General features: G+C 42.5%; 1 protein-coding gene across 1 annotated transcript in view; it reads right to left on the minus strand.

The window, feature by feature from the left end:
• Positions 1-20,368, minus strand: part of DYNLT1 (dynein light chain Tctex-type 1) — a 29,404-nt gene extending 9,036 nt beyond the window's left edge. The window contains exons 1-3 of the mRNA XM_089676282.1: positions 20,119-20,368; positions 2,669-2,710; positions 863-986 (exon numbers count right to left, since the gene is read on the minus strand). Of these exons, the coding sequence (XP_089532408.1) occupies positions 863-986; positions 2,669-2,710; positions 20,119-20,145 (193 nt within the window). The 5' untranslated portion in view covers positions 20,146-20,368. The remainder of the gene's footprint in view (positions 1-862; positions 987-2,668; positions 2,711-20,118) is intronic.
• Positions 20,369-27,405: the final 7,037 nt, after the last annotated feature.

A 27,405-nucleotide genomic window follows, 5' to 3' on the forward strand; every position in this document is an offset into this window, starting at 1 on the left:
GTGGCGGGCATTCTGACACTGGGGGGGGACTGACTTGGTGTCACTGACATTCCCCCCAGTGACACCACTACAGTGATCAGTGCTAAAAAAAAAAAAAAAAAAAAAAAAGCACTGACACTGTACTAAATGGCACTGAGCAGGAATGGGTTAACATGAGGGGCAATCAAAGGGTTAACTGTGTGATTGGAGTGTTTTACTAGGGGGCGGAAGCGGTGTTCTTTACTAAAAGCACACTGCTCTGGATGGCTGTGCAGCCGTCCAGAGCAGTGTGCCAAAACTGACAGGGAAGAAGACTGTTGGTAAACAAAGCAGCCCTCCTCCCTGTTGGTGATCGCCGGTAATCACCGGGCGGGACTCAGTGATTGACATCCGAGGCCGCGAATGGCGGCGTGGGTAGGGCGTGCGCCCCCTACCTGCAAATCCAAAATTACATTTATATACGTGATTTTGCGCACAGGGGCCGCCCTGTAGCAGTATATCTGCTATAGGACGGTCCTTAAGCGGTTAAACTACAGTAAAACTACATACACTCAATTCATGCATGTTCTCCATGTGTCTATGTGGGTTTTCTCCGGGTACTCCACACTCCAAAAGACATGCTGGTAGGTTTACTCGCTCCTGTCAAAATTGGCCCTAATATGTCTATGTATGAATGTGAGTTAGGGAACTTAGATTGTAAGCTCCTTGAGGGCAAATAGTGATGTGAATGTACAATATATATGTAAAATTGTTACATACATTGTTGGCACTATATAAATACTTATAATAATAACAATGCAATAGTCTATGGGCTCCATCATGCATAAGAAAAAAAAAATATGAGAAGTTGTCCTTTAATAAACACAGATAAAAAGACACATACCAATGTACTTGAATGGTTTGCCAAGTTTTGTCAGTTGGCTCAGTGTTTGCTCCACCACATTTGTTGTCCACTGGTTGACTTTGTTGTGCTGATAAGCATTACCACCAATAGCACTTTCTATTGACTGAAATAAAAACAAACACACAACAACATGAAAGGAAAGTCACAAAACCATAAAAATATATATTTTTTTAAATAATGGAATTATGCATCTAATACGCTTACTTTTTCAATAAGAAATTGTTTAAAAAAAACTTTAAGTCAATAAAATGTAAAGAAGAACAAGTGAGCGCTAAAGCAGCTAATGCACCAAAAAGGCAACCAAAAACAACCTCCAAGATAATCAAAATAAAGGTGCAGCGCTAAACCATAAATGGATCAATATCATGTACATAAACGTATGAATGCACAAATCACATGATAGGTGGTTAATAAAGTGACAAAGTGCAAATATAAAACATACACATCAAGGTGCTAATAAAATGACAATCGTGAGCACTTTATAGTGCTGAATGTCAAATTCAAATAATCATGGGAATGTCCATAAAGTGCTACTCGTGAGGATCAATCCAAAAATGATAACAGGTAAGTGCTCCGTATATTATCCAGGTGGTGTGCCGTGAATATGTTAAGATTACGCACTCACCAGATGCGTAATCATAGTACGCATTTGTATATATAATGTTGTCTGCCAGAGGTCCCCTTAAGGATGTAAACAGCCTGGTCTGGTCAGAGAGAGATATCCCCTTCACCTGGGTAGTCTGCAGCACCTCAAGCTGTCCTCCAGAATGGGCTTAAAAGAGTTGAGGTTCTGGATAGAGGACATGCGATATTATTACAAGCACCAAGTGCAGAGGAAATGTCTGGCGGCGGCCGCGAATGGTGTGGAGCAGATTCCGGCGGGCTGGACGGAGTTGCTGTCCCAGGATGATAGGAGCTAACGAGAGACGTTTAAAGGCCTCCTTCACCAACTTCTCACTAGGCCTACCAGAGCCTGAGCCTCCTTCACCAGGCTTAGGCTCTGGTAGGCCTAGTGAGAAATTGGTGAAGGAGGCCTTTAACGTCAGCTTTTCCTGCGCAGGTGACTCCACTGGTATCTCTCGTGAGCTCCTATCGTCCCAGGACAGCAACTCTGTCCAGCTCGCCGGACTCCGCTCTCTCTCTGCTCCACGCCATTCGCGGCCGCCGCCAGACATTTCCTCTGCACTTGGTGCTTGTAATAATATCGCATGTCCCCTATCCAGAACCTCAACTCTTTCGAGCCCATTCTGGAGGACAGCTTGAGGTGCTGCAGACTACCCAGGGGAAGGGGATATCACACTCTGATCAGACCAGGCTGTTTACATCCTTAAGGGGACCTCCTGCAGACAAAATTATATATACAAATGCGTACTATGATTACGCATCTGGTGAGTGCGTAATCTTAACATATTCACGGCACACCACCTGGATAATATATGGAGCACTTACCTGTGATCCTTTTGGAAGGATCCTCACGAGTAGCACTTTATGGACGTTCCCATGATTATTTGAATTAGACATTCAGCTCTATCAAGTGCTCACGATTGTCACTTTATTAGCACCTTGATGCGTATGTTTTATATTTGCACTTTGTCACTTTATTAACCACCTATCATGTGATTTGTGCATTCATACGTTTATATACATGATATTGATCCATTTATGGTTTAGAGCTGCACCTTTATTTATTTTGAATAAAATGCATATGCACAGCCTTTTACCTTTCCAAAAGAAAAACAAATGCTACATTTTTTTTTTTTTTTTTTTTAATACTACTACTCTTACCTCTTTGATTATGTTGCTTACTTCATCTACAACAAATGATGACTGAAAAGGAAAAAAAAAAGAAAAGGAAAATTACATTTGATAATATAGACAGACAATCTGGAGCATTTATTCAGCTATCATCAAACCTGGGGAACAAATGCAGAGTTATTGGCCACAAAAATGAAGTATAAAACATAATTAGGCATTATTATTATTATACAGGATTTATAAAGTGCCAAGTTTGCTCAGCGCTTTACAATATAACGGGAGACAATACAGCAACATACAGTTCAATATGACCAACAACTCATATTTTGTTACCCAATTTTATAAACAGGCCTTTGTGGTGCCCACTTTCTCCCACAACCATTGATTTATGAAATTTTAAGTCATGCCAAAAGCTTCTGTGATAAACGTTTAGGTGTGCTGTAGATGCCTACCTGAAACAAATCATACAAAACCCCCTTTTGAGACAGATATGACAATCGTGTATATTTCAATAAAAGCTATTGTGCCAGGTTTATTACAAAATATCCACAGAGTATACAAATAGATTACATATACAAAATACTGTATCAATATTGCCACATACACATGGATAGAAGGTATTAAAACATATATATATATATATATATATATATATATATATATATATATATCTTAGATTTTAGTAAAATCAGGACAAAACCCAACGTGTTTTGGGAAACCTCCTACTGCAGGGGAAAAAGCAGGAGTATGAAGTGTACCCATATAGTATCAACATGCTGTCATATTACATAGTCCATGCTGTGCTTGCATAGTAGATCAACAAAATATAAATAATAGTTGAATACAGATTGTTGCAGAAATAATGCTGCCAACACAATGCTCGTCCACCCCAGACCCAGATGCAGACACAACCCAGGGGCAAACTCACATCCAACTGGGCTTACCTGGCATATGACAGAGAGGATGAGCCAAAAGGGATCTATACCAATCACAAGGATAAAACATGAAAGTGCTTTGGGTGAAAAAGAGGAGATGTAAAAGAGCCATTTACCCAGAGAAGAAAAAAAAATCCTAAAAGCCACACTAGTGAAAAATAACTTTCTTTTTCCCTTTCTTCTCATGGGTCACCCATAAACCTATATTTGGAATCTCATTTGAACAAATATCACTGATGACTTTATTGAGCACACCTATATATGAGATAGGTAAGGCTGACATCAAGATGGGAGCAAGTAGCTGTTCTGTCTTACACACGGTATGAAGGTTCAGTATTATTTCCAAGTCTATTAGGGATGCACAGATACCATATTAATTTTTTTAACAGCTAGTATGAGTAGCAATACTTTTTTTTTTTTAATATACTCGCCGATACCAATTATGGATACTTGCCGACAACTGTTTTGCGGGAACCCCGCTAACAGCTGAATGGGTGATCGGTTGTTAAGGAATTGAAGGAACACTTTAAAACACATCTGATCTCAATGGTGAAAAATATCATGCTGGATATCTATATTGATATGGACTGGGTAATGTGTTAGGAACGTAAGGGTGCCCCATCGTTTGATGGAAATTATAATTATCAACCTACAGAGGACTGAGTTCAAAGACACCCCTAAAATCAAAGTGAAAAAATGATGCACCAGGCTAGTCCATTTTGCTGCAGCAACTAAAAATGGTACTCAGTAGTTTGTATGGCCCCCACGTGCTTGTATGCATGCCTGACAGCGTCGTGATGAGACGACAGATGGTGTCCTGGGGTATTTCCTCCCAGATCTGGACCAGGGCATCACTGAGTGCCTGGACAGTCTGAGGTACAACCTGGCGGTATTGGATGAACCAAAACATGATATCCCAGAGGTGTTCTATTGGATTTAGGTCAGGCAAGCATGGGGGCCATTCAATGGTATCAATTTCTTTATCCTCCAGGAACTGCATACTCTTGCCACGAGACCGGCATTGTCCTGCACAAGGAGGAACCCAGGACCCACTGCGCCAGCATACAGTCTCACAATGGGTCCAAGGATTTCATCTGGATACCAAATGGCAGTCAGGGTGAAATTTTCTAGCCTGTAGAGGTCTGTGCATCCATCCATGGATATGCCTACCGAGACCATCACTGACCCACCACCAAAATGGCCATGCTGAACGATGTTACAGGCAGTATAACGTTGTCCATGGCTTCTCTAGACCCTTTCACGTCTGTTATATATGCTCAGGGTGAACCTGCTCTCATCTGTGAAAAGCACAGGGCGTCAGTGGTGGACCTTCCATTCTCGTTATTCAATGGCAAATGCCAATTGAGCTCTATGGTGTCGGCAGTGAGCATAGGGTCCACTAGAGGATGATTGGCCCTCAGGCCACCCTCAGGAAGTCTGTTCCTGTTTCGTCAGAGCCATTAACACCAGTGGCCTGCTGGAGGTCATTTTGTGTAGCTCTGGTAGTGCTCATCCTGTTCCTCCTTACACAAAGGAGCAGATACCAGTCCTGCTGATGGGTTAAGGACTTTCTACGGCCCTGTCCAGCTCTCCTAGAGTAACTGCCTGTCTCCTGGAATCTCCTCCATGCTCTTGAGACTGTGCAGGGAGACACAGGAAACCTTCTGGCAATGGCACGTATTGATGTGCCATCTTGGAGGAGTTGGACTGCCTATGCAACCTCTGTAGGGTCCAGGTATTGTCTCATGCTACCAGTAGTGACACTGACCCTAGCCAAATGCAAAACTAGTTAAAAACAGCCAGAAAAGAGTAAGGGAAAAAAATGTCAGTGTATAAATGGGGAAATAAAGTCCATACTTCTCTTTCAAGTCTGATAGTGTTCAATTAGCCATATGAATGGCTCGGTTGTAAATCAGTAGTTACTTCACAGTTCAGGAAAACCCAAGCTATATGCCTCAGCCAAAAATCATCTCCCACAAGTATGATCTGCAGCAGCACCCTGCAGCTGTCAAATGCATAATAGGTATAAAAAGTATTAGAACATACAGGTGAAACTCGAAAAATTTGAATATCGTGCAAAAGTTAATTTATTTCAGTAATGCAACTTAAAAGGTGAAACTAATACATGCAAAGCAAGATAGTTCAAGCCGTGATTTGTCATAATTGTGATGATTATGGCTTACAGCTCATGAAAACCCCAAATCCACAATCTCAGAAAATTAGAATATTACATGCAATCAATAAAACAAGGATTGTACATAGAACAATATCAGACCTCTGAAAAGTATAAGCATGCATATGTACTCAGTACTTGGTTTGGGCCCCTTTTGCAGCAATTACTGCCTCAATGCAGCGTGGCATGGAAGCTATCAGCCTGTGGCACTGCTGAGGTGTTATGGAAGACCAGGATGCTTCAATAGAGGCCTACAGCTCTTCTGCATTGTTCGGTCTCATGTCTCATCTTTTTCTTAGCAATGCCCCATAGATTCTCTTTGGGGTTCAGGTCAGGTGAGTTTGCTGGCCAATCAAGCACAGTAATCCCACGGTCATTGAACCAGGTTTTGGTGCTTTTGGCAGTGTGGGCAGGTGCCAAGACCTGCTGGAAAATGAAGTCGGCATCCCCATAAAGCTCGTCTGCGGAATGAAGCATGAAGTGCTCCAAAATCTCCTGGCAGACGGCTGCGTTGACCCTGGACTTAATGAAGCACAGTGGACCGACACCAGCAGATGACATGGCTCCCCAAATCAACACAGACTGTGGAAACTTCACACTGGACTTCAAGCATCTTGCAGTGTGTGCCTCTCCATTCTTCCTCCATACTCTTGCATCTCATTTGGAAACCAAGGACCCAAAGTTGCTCTCATCAGAAAAGAGGACTTTGGACCACTGAGCAACAGTCCAGGTCCGGTTTTCTTTAGCCCAGGTAATACGCTTCTGACGTTGTTTGTTGTTCAGGAGCAGCTTGACAAGAGGAATACGACATTTGAAGCCCATGTCCAGGATCCGTTTGTGTGTGGTGGCTCTTGATGCACTGACTCCAGGCTCAGTCCACTCCTTGTGAAAGTCCCCAACACTTTTGAATGGCCTTTTCCTGACAATCCTCTCCAGGCTGCTGTCATCCCTGCTGCTTGTGCACCTTTTTCTTCCACGCTTTTCCCTTCCACATAACCTTCTATTAATGTGCTTTGATACAGCACTTTGGGAACATCCAACTTCTTTTGCAATTACCTTTTGAGGCTTTCCCTCCTTATGGAGGGTGTCAATGATGGTTTTCCGCACAACTGTCAGGTCAGTCTTTCCCATGATTGTGATTCCTACTGAACCAGACTGAGAGACCATTTAAAGGCTCAGGAACCCTTTGCAGGTGTTATGGCTTAATTAGCTGATTAGAGTGGGACACTTTGAGCCTAGAATATTGCACCTTTTCACAATATTCTAATTTTCTGAGATTGTGGATTTGGGGTTTTCATGAGCTGTAAGCCATAATCATCACAATTATCACAAATCTCGGCTTGAACTATCTTGCTTTGCATGTAATGAGTCTATCTCATATATTAGTTTCACCTTTTAAGTTGCATTACTGAAATAAGTGAACTTTTGCACGATATTCAAATTTTTTGAGTTTCACCTGTATATGCAAAGCTCCAAAAAGAAGTGTGCCCACATGGAAATAAAACCAGTCCACCAGTTACTAGCGTGAGGTAGCTGTGTATGTACACTGCTAGGAGAGGAAGCTAGCAGAGGGGGTGTTCTTGGATGTTTTTCATACAAGCAGGTAACGGTGCAGGTAACACCCACCAAGCAGTAGGTAAAAAGAAACCCCCACAAATAATGCAGGCAGAAAAAAGCACACCCACGAAGCTCATTCTGTAGGAACGCAAAAAAAAAAAACCACTGCTTTTCTTATTTAAAGTGGAACTTCACTGCATCTGAGCACAAACAAAAAACACCGTTTAATTCATTTTTAATATCCAAAGCAAACTCCCCCATTCACCTATGTCTCCATGCTTTATTTCTCACTTTGAAAAACACCCCCTAGCATTTCTGGCCATGGCCATCATGACTAAGAGCATGCATGTATAGCATTTACTTCCTGGTATTTATCTGTCCTTAGTTCATGAATGTAGGCAGGAAGGTGTTTAGCTAAAAAAAACCAAAAACACCTCCTACCTTCCTGAAGGCTCCTGGGATGTATGACATTTGCCTAGGCATGGAAGTAAATGAAGAAATGTAAAAAAAAAAAAAAAGTTTAAAGCAAGTAAATCTGATATACTTTCCTATTTACAACTACTAGCAGCAGTGTTGACGGAGAGGGTGAAGTTCTGTTTGAAATGGCCATAAATACATAAATACAATCCCCATTATAGTACGACATTTGTTGTCAAGGTACAAGTTGTGATGCTAATTAGTACAATGCAGTGAAAGGAGTAACCATAGTTACAACCATGCTTGTGAGGATTTTGAGGAATGACCTATTAACAGCCCTTACACTGATTTAAATGATTTAATAATTGTATATTATGATTATTATTTCAGTTGCTGCTTATTTTAAAAATGGTACCCTGCTTTTTAATAAAACCTTCCTGCTTATACTTTCTAACTACAGTTGGCCAAGCCTAGTTTGATATTTTTTCACATGGGCAAACTTCCCTATTCACTAATGGGACACTAAAGTTAAATATTTTTTCTTAAATAAAGAAGAGGTATTGTAACGTTTAAAAAAAAAAAAAAAAAAAAAATGTAGGATACGATCACAATTCCAAATTCAAAATTGCACATGGATGGAGTAGACCTATGCATTCAGGAACAATTGCCTAGGAAACAATTCCTTTATGCGTTCTGGATACAGGGAATAATTAAAATCTGGCATTTTCGGGTCTCCCAATAAAAAGATTTCTCTTTACTCCCTGTCCTAGAGACAACAGCAAGTGAAAGGAGATCTTCATACCACAGTGTGTATTATGGTGCGTATAAAGTGCTGGCATTCTACCGAGTGCTGCTTTATTAAAATGCATCTAATGCTTTAATTTTTTTTCCCCAACTTGTCTTGTTTTTCTATATACTGGAGTTTGGCTTTAAAGTGAAATAAATTCTCAGATTTAACCGCTTCCCACTCATAGGACATACCTATATGTCCTTGGATTGAAGTGGTTATACTGGGGCCATGGCTGCAGCTGCAGCCTGGACCTTGGTATCTACTTTTTTTTTTCAGCTGGTGTGGGAGAGCCTGGGACTGAAGCCAGAGGTTCAGTTAGCTTACCATAGAGATGACCAAAGACCGGAACTTCCCTGATTATCCCCATGGCCTAAGAATCCGGAAGCAACAAGTGGTTTTGTCGTTATTAGCCTGTGAAAGCATCTGATCAAACGGATCTCAGTTTGATCAGATGCTTTTCAGGTCAGAGGAGAGGTCTCAGATGTCTCAGTAAAGAGGACCTGTCATGACCTATGCTATCACAAAGAAAGTTGTTCATCCATTGTGATACCAATAAAGTCAATAAAAAAAGAGATAGTGTAAAAAATAAAACAATAATAAAAAATGTTTTTAAAGCACCCCGTGCTTGTGCGCAAAGGCGAAAGTGCACATAGGTCCTACGTGCATTTGTGAACAGTGATCACACTACATGAGGTATCAGTACAAACATTGTATCGAGAGCAAAAATTCTAGTATCACACCTCCTGTGTAACTCTAAACTGATAACCTGTAAAGTGGTTTAAATTGTTGCCTAAAGAGATTTTTAACTATCATTTGCGCCATTCCACAGGCGTATGCAATTTTACAGCAAGACAAGTTAGATATCTATATACTCAGAGTAACATCTTTTACAGGTGCATCTCAATAAATTAGATCAAAAAGGTAAATTTATTTCAGCAATTCAATTCATATTATATATATATTTTTTTATTTATTACTTATATAACGCCGTCAATTTACGCAGCGCTTTACATATATATTGTACATTCACATCAGTCCCTAACCCTCAAGGAGCGTACAATCTAAGGTCCCTAACTCACATTCATACATACACCTACTAGGGCCAATTTAGACAAGATCTAATAACCCTACCAGCTTGTCTTTGGAGTGTGGGAGGAAACCCACGTAGGCACAGGCAAACACCAGGCAGGTGGTGCTTTGGTTGGGATTCAAACCCACAACTCTAGTAATGACAGGCAGAAGTGCTAACCATCTAGCCACTGTGCTGCATATATATATATATATATATATATATATATACACACATACACACACACACAGTGGGGCAAAAGTATTTAGTCAGCCACCAATTGTGCAAGTTCTCCCACTTAAAAAGATGAGAGAGGCCTGTAATTAGCATAATAGGTAGACCTCAACTATGAGAGACAAAATGAGAAAAAAAATCCAGACAATCACATTGGCTGATGTGGAAAGAATTTATTTGCAAATTATGGTGGAAAATAAGTATTTGGTCACCTACAAACAAGCAAGATTTCTGGCTCTCACAGACCTGTACCTTCTTCTTTAAGAGGCTCCTCTGTCCTGCACGCATTACCTGTATCAATGGCACCTGTTTGAACTTGTTATCAGTATAAAAGACACTTGTCCACAACCTCAAACAGTCACACTCCAATCTCTACTATGGTGAAGACCAAAGAGCTGTCGAAGGACACCAGAAACAAAATTGTAGACCTGCACCAGGCTGGGAAGACTGAATCTGCAATAGGCAAGCAGCTTGGTGGGAACAAATCAACTGTGGGAGCAATAATTAGAAAATGGAAGACATACAAGACCACTGATAATTTCCCTCGATCTGGGGCTCCATGCAAGATCTCACCCCATGGGGTCAAAATGATCACAAGAACGGTGAGCAAAAATCCCAGGACCACACGGGGGGACCTAGTGAATGATCTGCAGAGAGCTGGGACCAACGTATCAGAGGCTACCGTCAGTAACACACTATGCCGCCAGGGACTCAGATCCTGCAGTGCCAGACGTGTCCCCCTGCTTAAGCCAGTACATGTCCGGCCTGTCTAAAGTTTGCTAGAGAGCATCTGGCTGATCCAGAAGAGGATTGGGAGAATGTCATATGGTCAGATGAAACCAAAATAGAACTGTTTGGTAGAAACACAACTCGTCCTGTTTGGAGGAGAGAGAATGCTGCGTTGCATCCAGAGAACACCATACCTACTGTGAAGCATGGGGGTGGCAACATCATGCTTTGGGGCGGTTTCTCCGCAAAGGGACCAGGACGACTGATCCATGTACAGGACAGAATGAATGGGGACATGTATCGTGAGATTTTGAGTGTAAACCTCCTTCCATCAGCAAGGGCATTGAAGATAAAACGTGGCTGGGTCTTCCAACATGACAATGATCCCAAACATACCGCCCGGGCAACGAAGAAGTGGCTTTGTAAGAAGCATTTCAAGGTCCTGGAGTGGCCTAGCCAGTCTCCAGATCTCAACCCCATAGAAAACCTTTGGAGGGAGTTGAAAGTCCGTGTTGCCCAGCGACAGCCCCAAAACATCACTGCTCTAGAGGAGATCTGCATGGAGGAATGGGCCAACATACCAGCAACAGTGTGTGCCAAACTTGTGAAGACTTACAGGAAACGTTTGAACTCTGTCATTGCCAGCAAAAGGATATATAACAAAGTATTGAGATGAACTTTTGATATTGACCAAATACTTATTTTCCACCATAATTTGCAAATAAATTATTTCCAAATCAGCCAATGTGATTGTCTGGATTTTTTTTCTCATTTTGTCTCTCATAGTTGAGGTCTACCTATGATGCCAATTACAGGCCTCTCTCATCTTTTTAAGTGGGAGAACTTGCACAATTGGTGGCTGACTAAATACTTTTTTGCCCCTATATATATATATATATATATATATATATATACATATACATATATATATATATATATATATATACACATATATACATATATATATATATATATATATATACACATATATACATATATATATATATATATATATATATATACATATATATATACATATACACAGTCAGGTCCATAAATAATGGACATCGACACAATTCTAACATTTTTGGCTCTATACACCACCACAATGGATTTGAAATGAAACGAACAAGATGTGCTTTAAATGCAGACTGTCAGCTTTAATTTGAGTGTATTTACATCCAAATCAGGAGAACGATGTAGGAATTACAACAGTTTGCATATGTGCCTCCCACTTGTTAAGGGACCAAAAGTAATGGGGCAGAATAATAATCATAAATCAAACTTTCACTTTTTAATACTTGGTTTCAAATCCTTTGCAGTCAATTACAGCCTGAATTCTGGAACGCATAGACATCACCAGACGCTGGGTGTCATCCCTGGTGATGCTCTGCCAGGCCTCTACTGCAACTGTCTTCAGTTCCTGCTTGTTCTTGGGGCATTTTCCCTTCAGTTTTGTCTTCAGCAAGTGAAATGCATGCTCAATCGGATTCAGGTCGGGTGATTGACTTGGCCATTGCATAACATTCCACTTCTTTCCCTTAAAAAACTCTTTGGTTGCTTTTGCAGTATGCTTTGGGTCATTGACTATCTGCACTGTGAAGCGGCGTCCAATGAGTTCTGAAGCATTTGGCTGAATATGAGCAGATAATATTGCCCAAAACACTTCAGAATTCATCCTTCTGCTTTTGTCAGCAGCCACATCATCAATAAATACAAGAGAACCAGTTCCATTGGTAGCCATACATGCCCACGCCATGACACTACCACCACCATGCTTCACTGATGAGGTGGTATGCTTAGGATCATGAGCAGTTCCTTTCCTTCTCCATACTCTTCTCTTCCAATCACTCTGGTACAAGTTGATCTTGGTCTCATCTGTCCATAGGATGTTGTTCCAGAACTGTGAAGGCTTTTTTAGATGTCGTTTGGCAAACTCTAATCTGACCTTCCTGTTTTTGAGGCTCACCAATGGTTTACATCTTGTGGTGAACCCTCTGTATTCACTCTGGTGAAGTCTTCTCTAGATTGTTAACTTTGACACACATACACCTACCTCCTGGAGAGTGTTCTTGATCTGGCCAACTGTTGTGAAGGGTGTTTTCTTCACCAGGGAAAGTATTCTTCGGTCATCCACCACAGTTGTTTTCCATGGTCTTCCGGGTTTTTTGGTGTTGCTGAGCTCACCGGTGCATTCCTTCTTTTTAAGGATGTTCCAAACAGTTGTTTTGGCCACGCCTAATGTTTTTGCTATCTCTCTGATGGGTTTGTTTTGTTTTTTCAGCCTAAAGATGGCTTGCTTCACTGATAGTGGCAGCTCTTTGGATCGCATCTTGAGAGTTGACAGCAACAGATTCCAAATGCAAATAGCATTTATCTGCTCATTGTAATTGGGAAAATGAGGGAATAACACACACCTGGCCATGGAACAGCTGAGAAGCCAATTGTTCCATTACTTTTGGTCCCTTAACAAGTGAGAGGCACAGATGCAAACTGTTGTAATTCCTACACCGTTCACCTGATTTGGATGTAAATACCCTCAAATTAAAGCTGACAGTCTGCAGTTAAAGCACATCTTGTTTGTTTCATTTCAAATCCATTGTGGTGGTGTATAGAGCCAAAAATGTTAGAATTGTGTAGATGTCCCAATATTTATGGACCTGACTGTGTATATATATATATATATATATCTCCTAGATTGTAAGCTCGAAAGTGCAGGGCCCTCGATCCCCTCATGTTTTGCATTGTATTGTTGTTGTTCTGTCACATGTTCTGTCCCCCTTTGTAATGTACAGCGCTGAGCGAACTATTGGCGCTTTATAAATACTGTATAATAATAATAATATATATATATTCATGACACACAGAGTGATATATTTCAAGCATTTTGTTTCTGTTAATTTTGATGATTATGGCTTACAGCTAATGAAAACCCAGAATTCAGTATCTCAGAAAATTAGAATATTACATAAAACCAATTAAAAAAAAAAAAAAAAGACTTTTTAATATAGAAATGATGGCTTACTGAAAAGAATGTCCATGTACAGTATAGTATACACTCAATACTTGGTTGGGGCTCCTTTTGCATGAATTATTGCATCAATGCGGCGTGGCATGGAGGCGATCAGCCTTTGGCACTGCTGAGGTGTTATGGAAGCCCAGGTTGCTTTGATGGTGGCCTTAAGCTCATCTGCATTGTTGGGTCTTGTGTCTCATCTTCCTCTTGATAATACCCCACAGATTCTCTATGGGGTGTAGGTCAGGCGCATTTGCTGGCCAATAAAGCACAGTGATACCATGATCATTAAACCAGGTATCGGTATTGGAAATATATCACTCTGTGTGTAATGAATCTATATAATATACGAGTTTCACTTTTTGAATTGAATTACTGAAATAAATGAACTTTTTGATGATATTCTAATTTACTGAGATGCACCTTTATATTGTACCAAACAATTGGGTATTATTTTGTGTTTTTGTGCATTAAAACTAATTAAGGTATGTATTCCAAAGAAAATAAAAAATTGCAACACCCATCATTTTATTCTCCAGGGTCTCTGCTTAAAAATATATATATATAGTATCTCACCCCTCACATTTTTGTAAATATATTATATCTTTTCATGTGACAACACTGAAGAAATGACACTTTGCTATAATATAAAATAGTGAGTGTACAGCTTATATAACAGTGCAAATTTTCTGCCCCCTCAAAATAGCAACACACAGCCATTAATATCTAAACCGCTGGCAACAAAAGCAAGTACACCCCTAAGTGAAAATGTTCAAATTGGGCCCAATTAGCCATTTTCCCTCCCAAGTGACTTGTTAGTGTTACAAGGTCTCAGGTGTGAATGGGGAGCAGGTGTGTTAAATTTGGTGTTATCGCTCTCACTCTCTCATACTGGTCACTGGAAGTTCAACATGGCACCTCATGGCAAAGAACTCTCTGAGGATCTGAAAGAAAGAATTGTTGCTCTACATAAAGATGGCCTAGGTTATAAGAAAATTGCCAAGATCCTGAAACTGAGCTGAGCTCATACAGCAGTTTAACAGGGCAGGTCCCACTCAGAACAGGCCTTGCCATGGTCAACCAAAGAGGTTGAGTGCATGTGCTCAGGGTCATATCCATTGGAGCATTTTCTGCTCCCAATGGCCACAGTCTGACCTTCTAAACTGGCCCTTTGTTACGATAGTTTGAAGATTCCTGCTTTCAACATAAGCAATCCTGCAGTTATGCCTGATGAGGTGTAAAATGCAGACTTCCTAACTCTTGGGGCTTCTCTCCATATTTATCACAATGATAAGGCACTTTTGTGCCTTCCACTGTTTAACAGGTACATTCCTATAATGTTCTGTGTATCAATCACAGCGAAGAGATAGGAACCCATGGGCACTGCTAAATTTGGTCTCAGTGTCTAGACTTTAATGACCTCTGGTCATGAAGGGATAGAAAAACCGGTGCTGAAAGAATATGGAGACTGCCAGAGCTGACTTTGTTTTAAAATACTAGTTTCCTGGCTGTCTTGCTAGTCCAACAGCTTCAGTACTTTCAGAGGCACACACTTGGAACAAGCATGCATGTTAGATGTTCTGACTTTTTAACTTGAATGCATTGAAGCCAGTAAGACAATAAGTTAGGCAACTACTATTCTTGGCAATTCCAGCCTCCAGATTTCTCCTAGCGCAGGTGTTCTTATAGTTCAAAAGCTGAATGTACATTGCAGTAAAGCAGCCCATTCAGTTTGAATACTGCTCCAAACCCATCCTGTAACTCACCTGCAGCATTTTTCCAATGCAGTGCACAGATCACTGTAGTGTACCTCCTAGTTTCGTTAGAGAGCAGTACAAAACGAATGGCACAGGAACGCACATTGTACATTATTGTAACGCATAGTAAGAAGTGTTTTTACAGAGAACAAGGCTGAACCCAGCCTTAAAGGAAACGCGTGTGAACAGAAAGACAGACTGCCACAGCTGACCTCCTTTAGAAGGGCAGTAGAGGACACCGCTATGAGGGGGGGGGGGGGGGGAGAGGTCACTACTGTGGGGGAGTGGAAGATTTGAAGGGGGCAGAGGACACTCCTATGGGCAGGGCTGGCACCAGCATAAAACTGCTTAGGGCAGCCACCTTGGGGACTGGGGGAAGGAGGGGGGTGCTTGGTAAAAACTGAATCTTCAATCACTTGCTGGGAAATCATTTTTTTTTGTCTTCTAACAATCCCCTGTATTTTCCTCTTACAGCAGCTGAAAGCCAGCTTCTCCACTTCTCCCTCCCACCAACATACAGTTGCTGCAGGAGGAAAATCCAGGGGATCGGTTCCAGTAAATACCTCCCCACTGCTCCTCCTGTCCTTGTTCCTTGAAAGAAAAAAAAAAAACTGCTGACACTTTCCACACACCGTTCACTGCCCTACTGACACTGTCCACTTGTAAGGTAGGGTAAGTTTATATTTTTACCGTAACATTTGTTTTATTATATCATTTTAGGTTTTCCTTACTAGTTAGTTAGGCCTTGCTAATTATTTCTTGAAAAAAAAAAATGGCGCTGAACCTCAGTGACCTCTTTCATGTTGTTCAGGTAGATCTTCACTTCTCAAAGGTTGCCTACCCCTGGTATAGATTATCAGTAAAATAACTAAACTGTAGATATTTGTTAAAGCGGTAGTAAACTCTTTGAAAAAATAAAAAAAGTTTCCACCTGCAAGGCAAAGGCATAGCATTGCATACTAGCACATTATGAAGGACTTGCCTTAAAACGAAGCCCTCCAGCAGCGCACTGTCACAGTTGCAGAGGCTTCCATTCTCACCCGATCTTCATTCTGGGATTGTGGGCTGCGGCTGCTTGAATGACTAAACTGTGATGACGTCACTCCCACACATGCGCGCAGGAGTCTCAGCCACAGCACACAGCTCTGAAGGAATGACACGAGTATGCCGTTCCTTGAGAGTGCATGCTCTGGTGACTTATTGGCTACTGCCCGCTAGAATATCTCATAAACGGTGTACGTTTAGAAGATATTCCTTTACCTACAGGTAAGTGTTATTATAAGTTCACCTGTAGGTAAAAATAAACATTGAGTGTTTACTACCACTGTAGGGGAAACAAAAGAGAATCCATTTTGCAGTGGTCTGATTGCAGAAGATGCAACTCTTAGACTTCTTCCATACAAGTGTTCCATCTGTCGGTTTTTCATCTGTCTATTGATGGATCAAAAACAAACAGCAATTCATATTTATGGCCAAACAAATGTAGGTGGATGATCATACATTTACATCTGCGTCTGTTCAGTTATTTTTTAAAGCAGAAGGCCCATTTCACACAAACATTTCAATCAGGTCCGCCTGTCCGTTTTTCAGGTGGGCCCAATAGGACTCTCCATTTTCCTCTATGGAGCGACGGGTGTAAATGGACATGTGTATGTTTACACCCGCTCACATCCAGTCGGATTCGATAAAAACAAACTGACGGGGATCCGTTATAATCCGTCTGGGCAGACAGGATGGGATGGCAGTCAGGTGTAAAAGAACAGGAGGTCCGTTACATCCTACCACCCATAGAGGAGAGCAGGTTGTGTCTAGCTCCACTATGCTAATGCACGGACCTGTAGTCAGCCTGCTCAGCCAGCATCAGAGGACAGATCCCCTGCTGAGCAAGCAGATCGCAGGTGGAGCCCTCCCCTCATGAAAGGGGCCCATACAGCCAATGCCCAGATCGGCTGAAACAGAACAGATGTAAATGTATGTAAACGGATGCCATCTGTTTATATGCATCCCATTTATGTTTGTTTTTAGGTAAGAAATGTTTTGTTGTCTCTTCTGTTTGGTTTCTGCAACAACTAAAACAAGGATGCAAAAACGGATGTAGACAGAGGTACATTGATTTAAATTGAATTGAAGATGGATGTGCAAACTGATGTTAACTGATATAATCTGAATCTGTTTTCATCAGTTTTTTTCTCAACAAAAAAAAGTGACAGAACGGATGACACCCGTGTAAAAGGGGCCTTACTGGTTTCATTTGGTTACTGCACATAAATGTAACCCATGCCATCCCCACCAGCAGGTAAAGTGGAAGTCTAAAGAAATAATGGGTACCCTCAGGTGTATGTATCTATCAACATCTTCAGGAGTTTCCAGGAAGCTCCAAATCCAAAGGTCACAGAATATGCAAATACCAACTGAAGAAAAAGATGAGAGGTAGCCCTCCTATGCCTACTGGCCATAGGTCTTAAGCCAGTCATAGACTATGTGATTTTCTATCCTGCAACCACGGGTGTTTATATAATAATACAATTATAATATTAAATAATATTATTTCAGTGAGGTTGCAGGAAACAGTCTTGTTGGCTCTGAGGAAGAGGCTAGTCCTTCGAAACACGTTGGCCGGTTGGATGTCCTATTGCCCTGTCGTGATATGACAAATCGTGGACCGGACTGTGCTGTTTCTATATGATGAGCTTTTGATGTATTTGCCAATTTGTGAGTATAATACTTACCACTTTTATATAAATAAAAGTATGTTTTAACCACTTGACCTCCGGAAGATTTACCCCCCTTCATGACCAGGCCATTTTTTGCGATACGACACTGCGTTACTTTAACTGACAATTGCGCAGTCATGCAATGCTGTACATGAATTAAATTTGTGTAATTTTTCCCACCACAAATAGAGCTTTCTTTTAGTGGTATTTGATCACTTCTGGGATTCCTATTTTTTGTGCTATAAATGAAAAAATGCCAACATTTAAAAAAAAACCCAAAAAACAATATTTTTTACTTTCTGCTATAAAACATATCCAATAGAAAAATTTCAAAAAGATTTCTTCATAAATTTAGACCAAAATGTATTCTGCTACATACTTTTAGTAAACAAAATCCCAATAAGTGTATATTGATTGGCCTGAGCAAAATTATAGCATCTACAAATGGAGGTATATATACACTGTAATTTATTTTTTTAGACTAGTAATGGTGGCGATCAGCGACTTATAGTGAGACTGCGATATTGCAATGGACTGTCTGACACTGTGTGGGAACCAGTGACACTAATACAGTGATCAGTGCTAAAAATATACAGTCACTGTATTATTGACACTGGCTGGGAGGGGTTAAACATCTAGGGTGACTACAGGGATATTTGTGTGCCTAGCCAGTGTTTCTGTGCGCTGTGTGTGCTGTTTTTACTAGGCAATCTGCTAGATTTTAATCCCTGAATAAAATCTAGCAGATTCCCGTTGACATAACACAGCTTTGCCTTGTTTACATTAGGAGAGCTGTGTTATGTCAGTCTCCTCTACGATCAACAGGTGCCGGCGCTTATCCATTGGCTGGCACCTGTTGATCGGCTTCTGATGTGTCCAATCACAGCAGTGCTCCTGTGGTAGACGTGCACCTCCCAGTGGTGGAAGTGCAAAACCATGTTTATATATGTGATTTTGCACAGAAGGTCCTCCCAGCTATAGGGCAGACGGCAAGTGGTTAAGGATAATGCACTAGGCTAGTGTGACCTCGGTTTTGTTTTATGGTTACAGTGTTCCCAGACTTCCCCAATCTTATGAGAGCAGCACGGCAAGAGCTATCCAAGAAAGCCAGGATGTGAATGTAGCTGTCATCTTTGGGCACACTCTCAAGCACAGGAGAATTGGTGTTTTTTTTAATCTACATAAGTGTGCTGGGCATCTCTGTGCTGGCTGCATGATTACTTTCAATTGGGACAGAGCTACTGCCCCCAATGTGACACCCAAGAGGGCACATTGCCCCCAATGCATGTATATGTGAGGCCAATCATAAGCAGCCGGGGCATTCTCTGCCCCACGTATACAAGGAAAGTGTATATGGGCAAGGAATGCCTCAGCCGCTTATGATTGGCCCAATACAGTGACGGCTTCCTGGCGAGATCGCTCAGATGGATTCAGACTTAAATCCAAGCACACCTGAGCTCATCCCTAACACTTGTGTACCCCAGATCTATACTCCACCCTAAGCCCCCAGTCACATCGGGTGTGACTTGCAAATCGTCACACCCTATTGTCCGCTATTACAGCGGTCATATCGGCGCGGTTCCAACTTAGTCGAAGTCGCACCAATTTCTAAAGTAGTGCATGCACTACTTTTGCTGCGATTTGCATAGACATCTGTCTCAGATGTCTTACAAATCACCATGAAATCGGCAGGTCACCTGATTTTGAAATGGTGCGACTTCGCTGTAAGTCGCACCATTTCAAAATCGGCTTTGATGTGAGCCATGTTTGTTGATAAGTCAAGCAGCTAATAAAAGTTCTTCTGGAGAAGAGCTGTGCTCTGTCTTTGTTGCAGGCTTCATGAATCAGTCCCACAGAAGGAGCACACTACACAGAAGATTCTGCAGTGCCGGATCCTGCGGCAATGTGACCTGACGCTGCCACATGTACAGTGATGGGAGACAATGGCTGAGGAAGGGGCTGTCAGCTCTGCTGTCAGGGGGTCACACATACAGGCCTGGGGGGGGAGGAGGGATACACATGGAGAAGTTACACAAGGTGCCTTTCATTCCCCCCAGACTACACACTACCTCCCCGGGATCCCTCTCACCTCTTCTGCCGTCTGAAAATCGTCCATCTTTCCTGCAGCGACCACTCACCGACCACCCTGCGCGCGCACACACCGGCAGCTCGAGAACACTGGCCGCCCCGCCTACCGCCGGTTGCCACAGACGCGCAGGGAGCCACGCCCAAAGCGTCCCTCACCCGTCACGTGACATCCTCTATGCGGCGTTGTCCTGTGACTAGCTGAGGCAGGGAGGAGGGTGTTCAGTTGTGGAAGTCTTCCTTCACCTCTCAGCAGTGTGTTGTCACTAATGTGGGTGATGGGCTGTCCCTTGTGTTGACTATGAGCTCTCCCATGATGCTGTGCGCATTGTCTTGCTAGTCTTCCCCGAAGTGCGAGCAGTAAGTGGACGGCCACTCCCACCTGATAGATGGTGCCCCCAACTGAGACAGTAGTTCCTATTGTAATGGGCTCACGTTCATGGAATTGCACTTGAGAAAGGGCTGATAATTCTTTAACCACTTTTTTTTACCCCCCCCCCCCCCTTTCCTGACCAGGCCATTTTTTTTTGTGGCGCTGCATTACTTTGACAATTGCACAGTCATGCAACGCCCAAATGAAATTTATGTCCTTTCCCCACACAAATAGAGCTTTATTTTGATGGTATTTGATCACCTCATGTCACAGTGGCTAAATGGTTATCACTTCCGCCTGGCAGTACTAGGGTTGTTGGTTTGAATCCGAAGCACAGTGCCACCTGCTTTGAGTTTGCATGTTCTCCCTGTGCCTGCGTGGGTTTCCTCACACACTCCAAAGACATGCTACTAGGTGAATTGGTTCCTGTCTAAATTGGTCCTAGTATGTGAATGTGAGTTAGGGACCTTAGATTGTACGCCCCTTGAGGGTTAGGGTCCAATGTGAATGTCGAATATATACAGTCAGGTCCATAAATATTGGGACATCGACACAATTCTAACATTGTTGGCTCTATACACCACCACAATGGATTTGAAATGAAAGGAACAAGATGTGCTTTAACTGCAGACTGTCAGCTTTAATTTGAGGGTATTTACATCCAAATCAGGTGAACGGTGTAGGAATTACAACAGTTTTCATATGTGCCTCCCACTTGTTAAGGGACCAAAAGTAATGGGACAATTGGCTTCTCAGCTGTTCCATGGCCAGGTGTGTGTTATTCCCTCATTATCCCAATTACAATGAGCAGATAAAAGGTCCAGAGTTCATTTCAAGTGTGCTATTTGCATTTGGAATCTGTTGCTGTGAACTCTCAAGATGAGATCCAAAGAGCTGTCACTATCAGTGAAGCAAGCCATCATTAGGCTGAAAAAACAAAACAAACCCATCAGAGAGATAGCAAAAACATTAGGCGTGGCCAAAACAACTGTTTGGAACATTCTTAAAAAGAAGGAATGCACCGGTGAGCTCAGCAACACCAAAAGACCCGGAAGACCACGGAAAACAACTGTGGTGGATGACCAAAGAATTCTTTCCCTGGTGAAGAAAACACCCTTCACAACAGTTGGCCAGATCAAGAACACTCTCCAGGAGGTAGGTGTATGTGTGTCAAAGTCACCAATCAAGAGAAGACTTCACCAGAGTGAATACAGAGGGTTCACCACAAGATGTAAACCATTGGTGAGCCTCAAAAACAGGAAGGCCAGATTAGAGTTTGTCAAACGACATCTAAAAAAGCCTTCACAGTTCTGGAACAACATCCTATGGACAGATGAGACCAAGATCAACTTGTACCAGAGTGATGGGAAGAGAAGAGTATGGAGAAGGAAAGGAACTGCTCATGATCCTAAGCATACCACCTAATCAGTGAAGCATGGTGGTGGTAGTGTCATGGCGTGGGCATGTATGGCTGCCAATGGAACTGGTTCTCTTGTATTTATTGATGATGTGACTGCTGAAAGAAGCAGCAGGATGAATTCTGAAGTGTTTCGGGCAATATTATCTGCTCATATTCAGCCAAATGCTTCAGAACTCATTGGACACCGCTTCACAGTGCAGATGGACAATGATCCAAAGCATACTGCAAAAGCAACCAAAGAGTTTTTTAAGGGAAAGAAGTGGAATGTTCTGCAATGGCCAAGTCAATCACCTGACCTGAATCCGATTGAGCATGCATTTCACTTGCTGAAGACAAAACTGAAGGGAAAATGCCCCAAGAGCAAGCGGGAACTGAAGACAGTTGCAGTAGAGGCCTGGCAGAGCATCACCAGGGATGAAACCCAGCGTCTGGTAATCTCTATGCGTTCCAGACTCCAGGCTGTAATTGACTGCAAAGGATTTGCAACCAAGTATTAAAAAGTGAAAGTTTGATTTAGGATTATTATTCTGTCCCATTACTTTTGGTCCCTTAACAAGTGGGAGGCACATATGCAAACACTTGTATCTCCTACTTGTAATCCATTGTGGTGGTGTATAGAGCCAAAAATGTTAGAATTGTGTCGATGTCCCAATATTTATGGACCGGACTGTATGTAAAGTGCTGTGTAAATTGACGGCGCTACACAAGTACCTGAAATAAATAAATACCTGGCAGAGTGACACACAGGCATTCAATAAAGCATTTGCCCCACTTTTCCCCTTTAAAAGGCCCTGCCTTGGATTAAAAAAACCCTGTCGCCGATTTTGGCTGTTTTACTGATCTGCTAAGTGGTGCTATGGATACATCAAGTTAAAAAATCACCTATTTCACTGATAAAAACACTGGAGGTAATTAAAGTGTTACTAAACCCACAACAGTAAAACCAGTCTGTAAATGCAGTAAAGCATGGTTGTTATACTCACTGTGGAACCTAAAGGGGTTAATTCTCCACATTGTGTAAAAAGGCTGTTTGATCCTGTCTTCTCTGATCCCCAATCCATCTGCTGATAGAATAGAGCCTTGGGGGCAAGCTGCACATGCTCAGTTTGGTGTGTATTGCTAGAGTTTTTTATTTCTTGGGAGAGTGCATGTGATCAGCACAGGGCCAATCAATGCTATCCAGACAGAGGGTCCGGGGTTATGCAGCCTCATAAGACAGTCAGAGCAGAATGAAAACTTCTCCTACAAGCTGTAACCAGTGCTCTGCTGGACACTGTTAGAAGTCACAAGACTGCTATACACTGCTGACGAGAAAAGGTATTTAGCAGTTTAGATTTACTAGAATAATTTCATTTCCATGTTCTGTGTACTGTGGGAGACCAGATATAGTGAATGCAGGGGCCTAGGTTTAGTAACATTTTAAGACAAAATGTAAGTTGGCACACAGAGACAGGCAGAGTGCCTGTCGCTATACGTTATGTAGCAGTGAGTTGTTCTCTTTCCCCTCCTCACCTATCACTGGTTGTTTACCGCTTCCCAATTGTGCTATAACCGAAAGACAGATACAGCGCAGTTGTCCAGTTCTGGGAGGGCATCCATGGACGTCCTCCCAGAACGCTCCTCCTGATGACCAACAGTGCCCAGCAGTGCCACCCATTAGTGCCCAGCAGTGTCGCCAATCAGTGCTGCCTATCAGTGCTGCCTCATCAAAGCACATCAGTGAAGGAGAAAAACTATTTGTTTGCAAAATTATATAATAGAAACAAAGAAAAACTTTATATTTTCAAATTCTTTGCTATTTTTTCATTTACAGTGCAAAACATAAAAACCCCAGCAGTGATTAAATACCACCAAAAGAAATCTCTATTTGTGTGAAAAAATTATAAAAAGGATAAAGCTGAAAATTGGCTTGGGCAGGAAGGGGGTATAAGTGCCCGGTAGGCAAGTGGTTAAAGTAGTTCTAAAGAACTATCTTGATGCATTCTCTTCATTAAGGTAAAAAACCTTCCAGTATCAGCTCCTGTCAGACCCATCCGTGTGTACTTACCTGACTCCCCTTTCAAGACAGCACTGTGTCCATCTGCAGCAGCACTGCACTCTTTCTCTCTTCTCAGGCACAGAAGCAATAGTGGGGCCATTGGTTCTTGGAAATCCTGCAAGGAGGAAGAAGGAGGGTGGGGCCGAGCTGGGCTGTGTGTGTCTAAAGACGCACACAGTCCAGCTCAGGAACAAGCCCACACGCCTGCCCCCATGGGGGCAGACACAAAGGAAGAGGATCTGGTCCCTAGATGGCATTCCATTGACATCAGGGTCTTGGGCTCCTTGTGGATTAATGCATCTTCTAACTATCTATATGTGATCTGTCACCACTTTTGTGAGTATAATATTTTATCCATGTTTTAATAAACAGTTATGTGGGATAATGCTCTAGGCCAGCGCACTCTTGTTTTATTCCTTCTGCAGTTGCATCTGGACTCCCCCACAAAAAATGTGCATTTATTATTTTTGGTTGTAGGAGCCTGTAAACCATTGCACCAGTGATCATCCTGGTGCCATGCAGGTCTCCTGCAGATCTGTCAGTATATCTGTTTGCCCATACGGGATGTACATGCCAGGGGCAGACTGGCAACTCATGGGGCCCCCGGGCAATAGGGGATCAGGGGGGCCCCTGTGCCCTTGCCCAAACTCAAAAAAGCCTATGAAAAAGGTACCAGGGGCATCTCATGGGGCCCCCTACTGACCCCGGGCCCTCAGGCAGTGCCGAGTTTCCAAATAGTCAGTCCGCCCCTGGTGCATGCAAGCAGATATACTAACAGGAAGACTCAATGAACTACCATGGTACTCCACAGCAACGTTGTAGTTCATTGAGAACTACAGGCCAAGAGCCTCTAAAGCTGTCGGGACTTGTAGTTTCTCATTCACAGAACACAGTGAGTAAGTGATGCAGCCGGGGAGGCGGAGGGTGGAGAAGATCACCTGCTAGTTGTAAAAGCGGGGGAGCGGGGGCCGGTCTGATCATAACATGTAACATCTTACATGAATATGGGTGTAACATGTAATATGTTATGAACTGTGAAATTATCCTTCAACCCTGACAGCATTGCTTCCAATGGTCAGTGTTTTATCAATTTATGTACTTTACCCTGAAAGGCACAAAACTGTTGCTGTAACTGCTTAAAAAGTGCCAATGTTGCTGTCCAAGGGTGCCTTTGTTGCTCTTCCAGTGAAGACACCCTAAGACTGGAATTGTGTTACTGGCAGGATCACCAAGTGAAAATAAAGGGAAAAAAACCTTAAGAATAAATAGAATTAAAGCAGCCATCACATTTGACGATTGGTAAACTGCAATATATTACACTTCTGTTTTGGGGTTTAAAGTTGTAGTAAACCCACTTTGTTCATTTTTACCTACAGGAAAGCTTATAATAAAGCTTACCTTTCGGTAAAATGAATATCTCCTAAACGTGTACCATTTAGGAGATATTGGTTTTTATTTTTAGTTGGCACATGTGCTCTGAAGGAACGGTATACCCCTGCCGTTCCTTCAGAGCTGTGTGCCATAGCACGCGACTCACGTGCGCAGAGTGATGTCATCACAGCTCAGCCAATCAGATGGCCGGAGCTTGCGAACCCGGATGGAAAACTGGGTTAAGATGGAAGCCTTAACATTGGTGACAGCACGCTGCTGGAGGGCTTTGTTTTAAGGTAATTTTCACATAATTACATCACCGATCTTGTATCCAAAATATCACCCAAACTGTACTCTTCGCTCCTCGCACAACCTCCTGCTCTCTAGCTCCCTTGTCTCCTCCTCCCATTCTCATCTCCAGGACTTCTTCAGAGCTTCCCCCATCCTCTTGATCTCTACCCCAATTTATCAGACTATTGCCTACTCTTCCCACGTTTAGGCAATCTCTGAAAAGAGAAGCCTATCCTGCCCTCAGCTAATAATGGAATCTTCTATTCCTTCTACCAGTCTATCCCCCACAGTTATTACCTTTTGTACCACTAGCCCCTCCCTCTTAGATTGTAAGCTCCATGGAGCAGGACACTTCTAACCCTCTTGTATTGAACTGTACTGTTGCTGTATTGTCTCCCGTTATATCGTAAAGCGCTGAGCAAACTATTGGCGCTATATAAATCCTGTATAATAATAATAATAGTGTGCAAGCAGGGGCGGACTGACAACTCATGGGGCCCCCAGGCGATAGGGGATCATGGGGCCCCTGTGTCCTTGCCCAAACTCAAAAAAGCCTATGAAAAAGGTACCAGCGGCATCTCATGGGACCCCCTACTGACCCCGGGCCCTCGGGCAGAGCCCTAGTTTCCAAATGGTCAGTCCGCACCGTGTGCAATGCATGCTAGCACATTATGCCATTGTCTTGCAGGGGGTGTTTTTTTATGCGGTTTACTACTTCCTTAAAGCTGAACTTCATCTTTTGCCCCCTTTACATAGTTAATTTGGGCCAAGCTGGCCCAACAATCTACAGTATGTCCCTCACTAACATCTGAGGCCACTGCATGTGCTGTATAAACTGTATGTAGTGGAGGCTACATACAGCATATAACACTGTGTCCTGGTCCAAACTGAGACCTTTCTTTCTCAGACCCGTGAAAAAATACACAACGCTTCCTCTGATTAGTTGAGCCAGAGAGATGGGCTCATGATGTCACAATCCCTGACTCAGCCAATCAGAGCAAGCTTTGTATTCATTGATAGAGTACATCTCTTTCTTTGAATGGCTGGTTGCCACTCCAGCAGACTCTATTGTGTCTCGGCTCCAACTGGAACATAGTACTGTATAGTGTATGTAGCCTCCGCTACACAGTGTATACCGCACATGCAGCAACCTCAGATGTTAGTGATTGATATAGTTTGTTTGAACCAAGCCAACTATGTAAGGCTTAGTTCATATTAGCTTTGTCAGCAGGCATCAGACAGGCGTTTGGGAAGCGTTTTTAACGCTTCTTAAATGCCTATTAAAATTCTGCACATGGCAGCACACAGTGCTGTTCACACTGAAGCGTTAGCGACGTGGCAAAATTGACGCCTCATGTCCAGTCAGGAGGAGTTAAAGCCTCCCATTCAAGTCTATGGTGCCACTCTGCAAACGCCTGCCAAGCATTTGCTGTGCAGTTGCAAGGCAGTTCCGGAGCGTTAATACCATTTAACTTCATTATAGGCGTTTGCGCATAGGGTGTTTGGGGAGCATTTGGGGAGTGTTTCAGGAGCATTAAAAACGCTTCGTGAATGCCTGTCTAACGCCTGTCAAACGCTATAGGGGCATTTGGCAAGAGTTAGAAATAAAGTCAAGTGTGAACGAGCCCTTAAGTGGAACAAAAGATGGAGTTCGGCTTTAAAGGATAAGTTCACTTAAAAAAAGTAATACATTTGCAGGTAAAAATGTGCATTTATTATTTTTTTTGGAGCCTGTAGACCATTGCATCCATTATCAGCAGATCGTGTTGTCAGTCTCCTGCAGAATCTCAGGATAGCT

The sequence above is a fragment of the Staurois parvus genome, unplaced genomic scaffold (assembly GCF_062004578.1).
Source record: "Staurois parvus isolate SC_StPar_1 unplaced genomic scaffold, SC_StPar_1.0 ptg000165l, whole genome shotgun sequence".
In the NCBI taxonomy this organism is placed as follows: Eukaryota; Metazoa; Chordata; class Amphibia; order Anura; family Ranidae; genus Staurois; species Staurois parvus.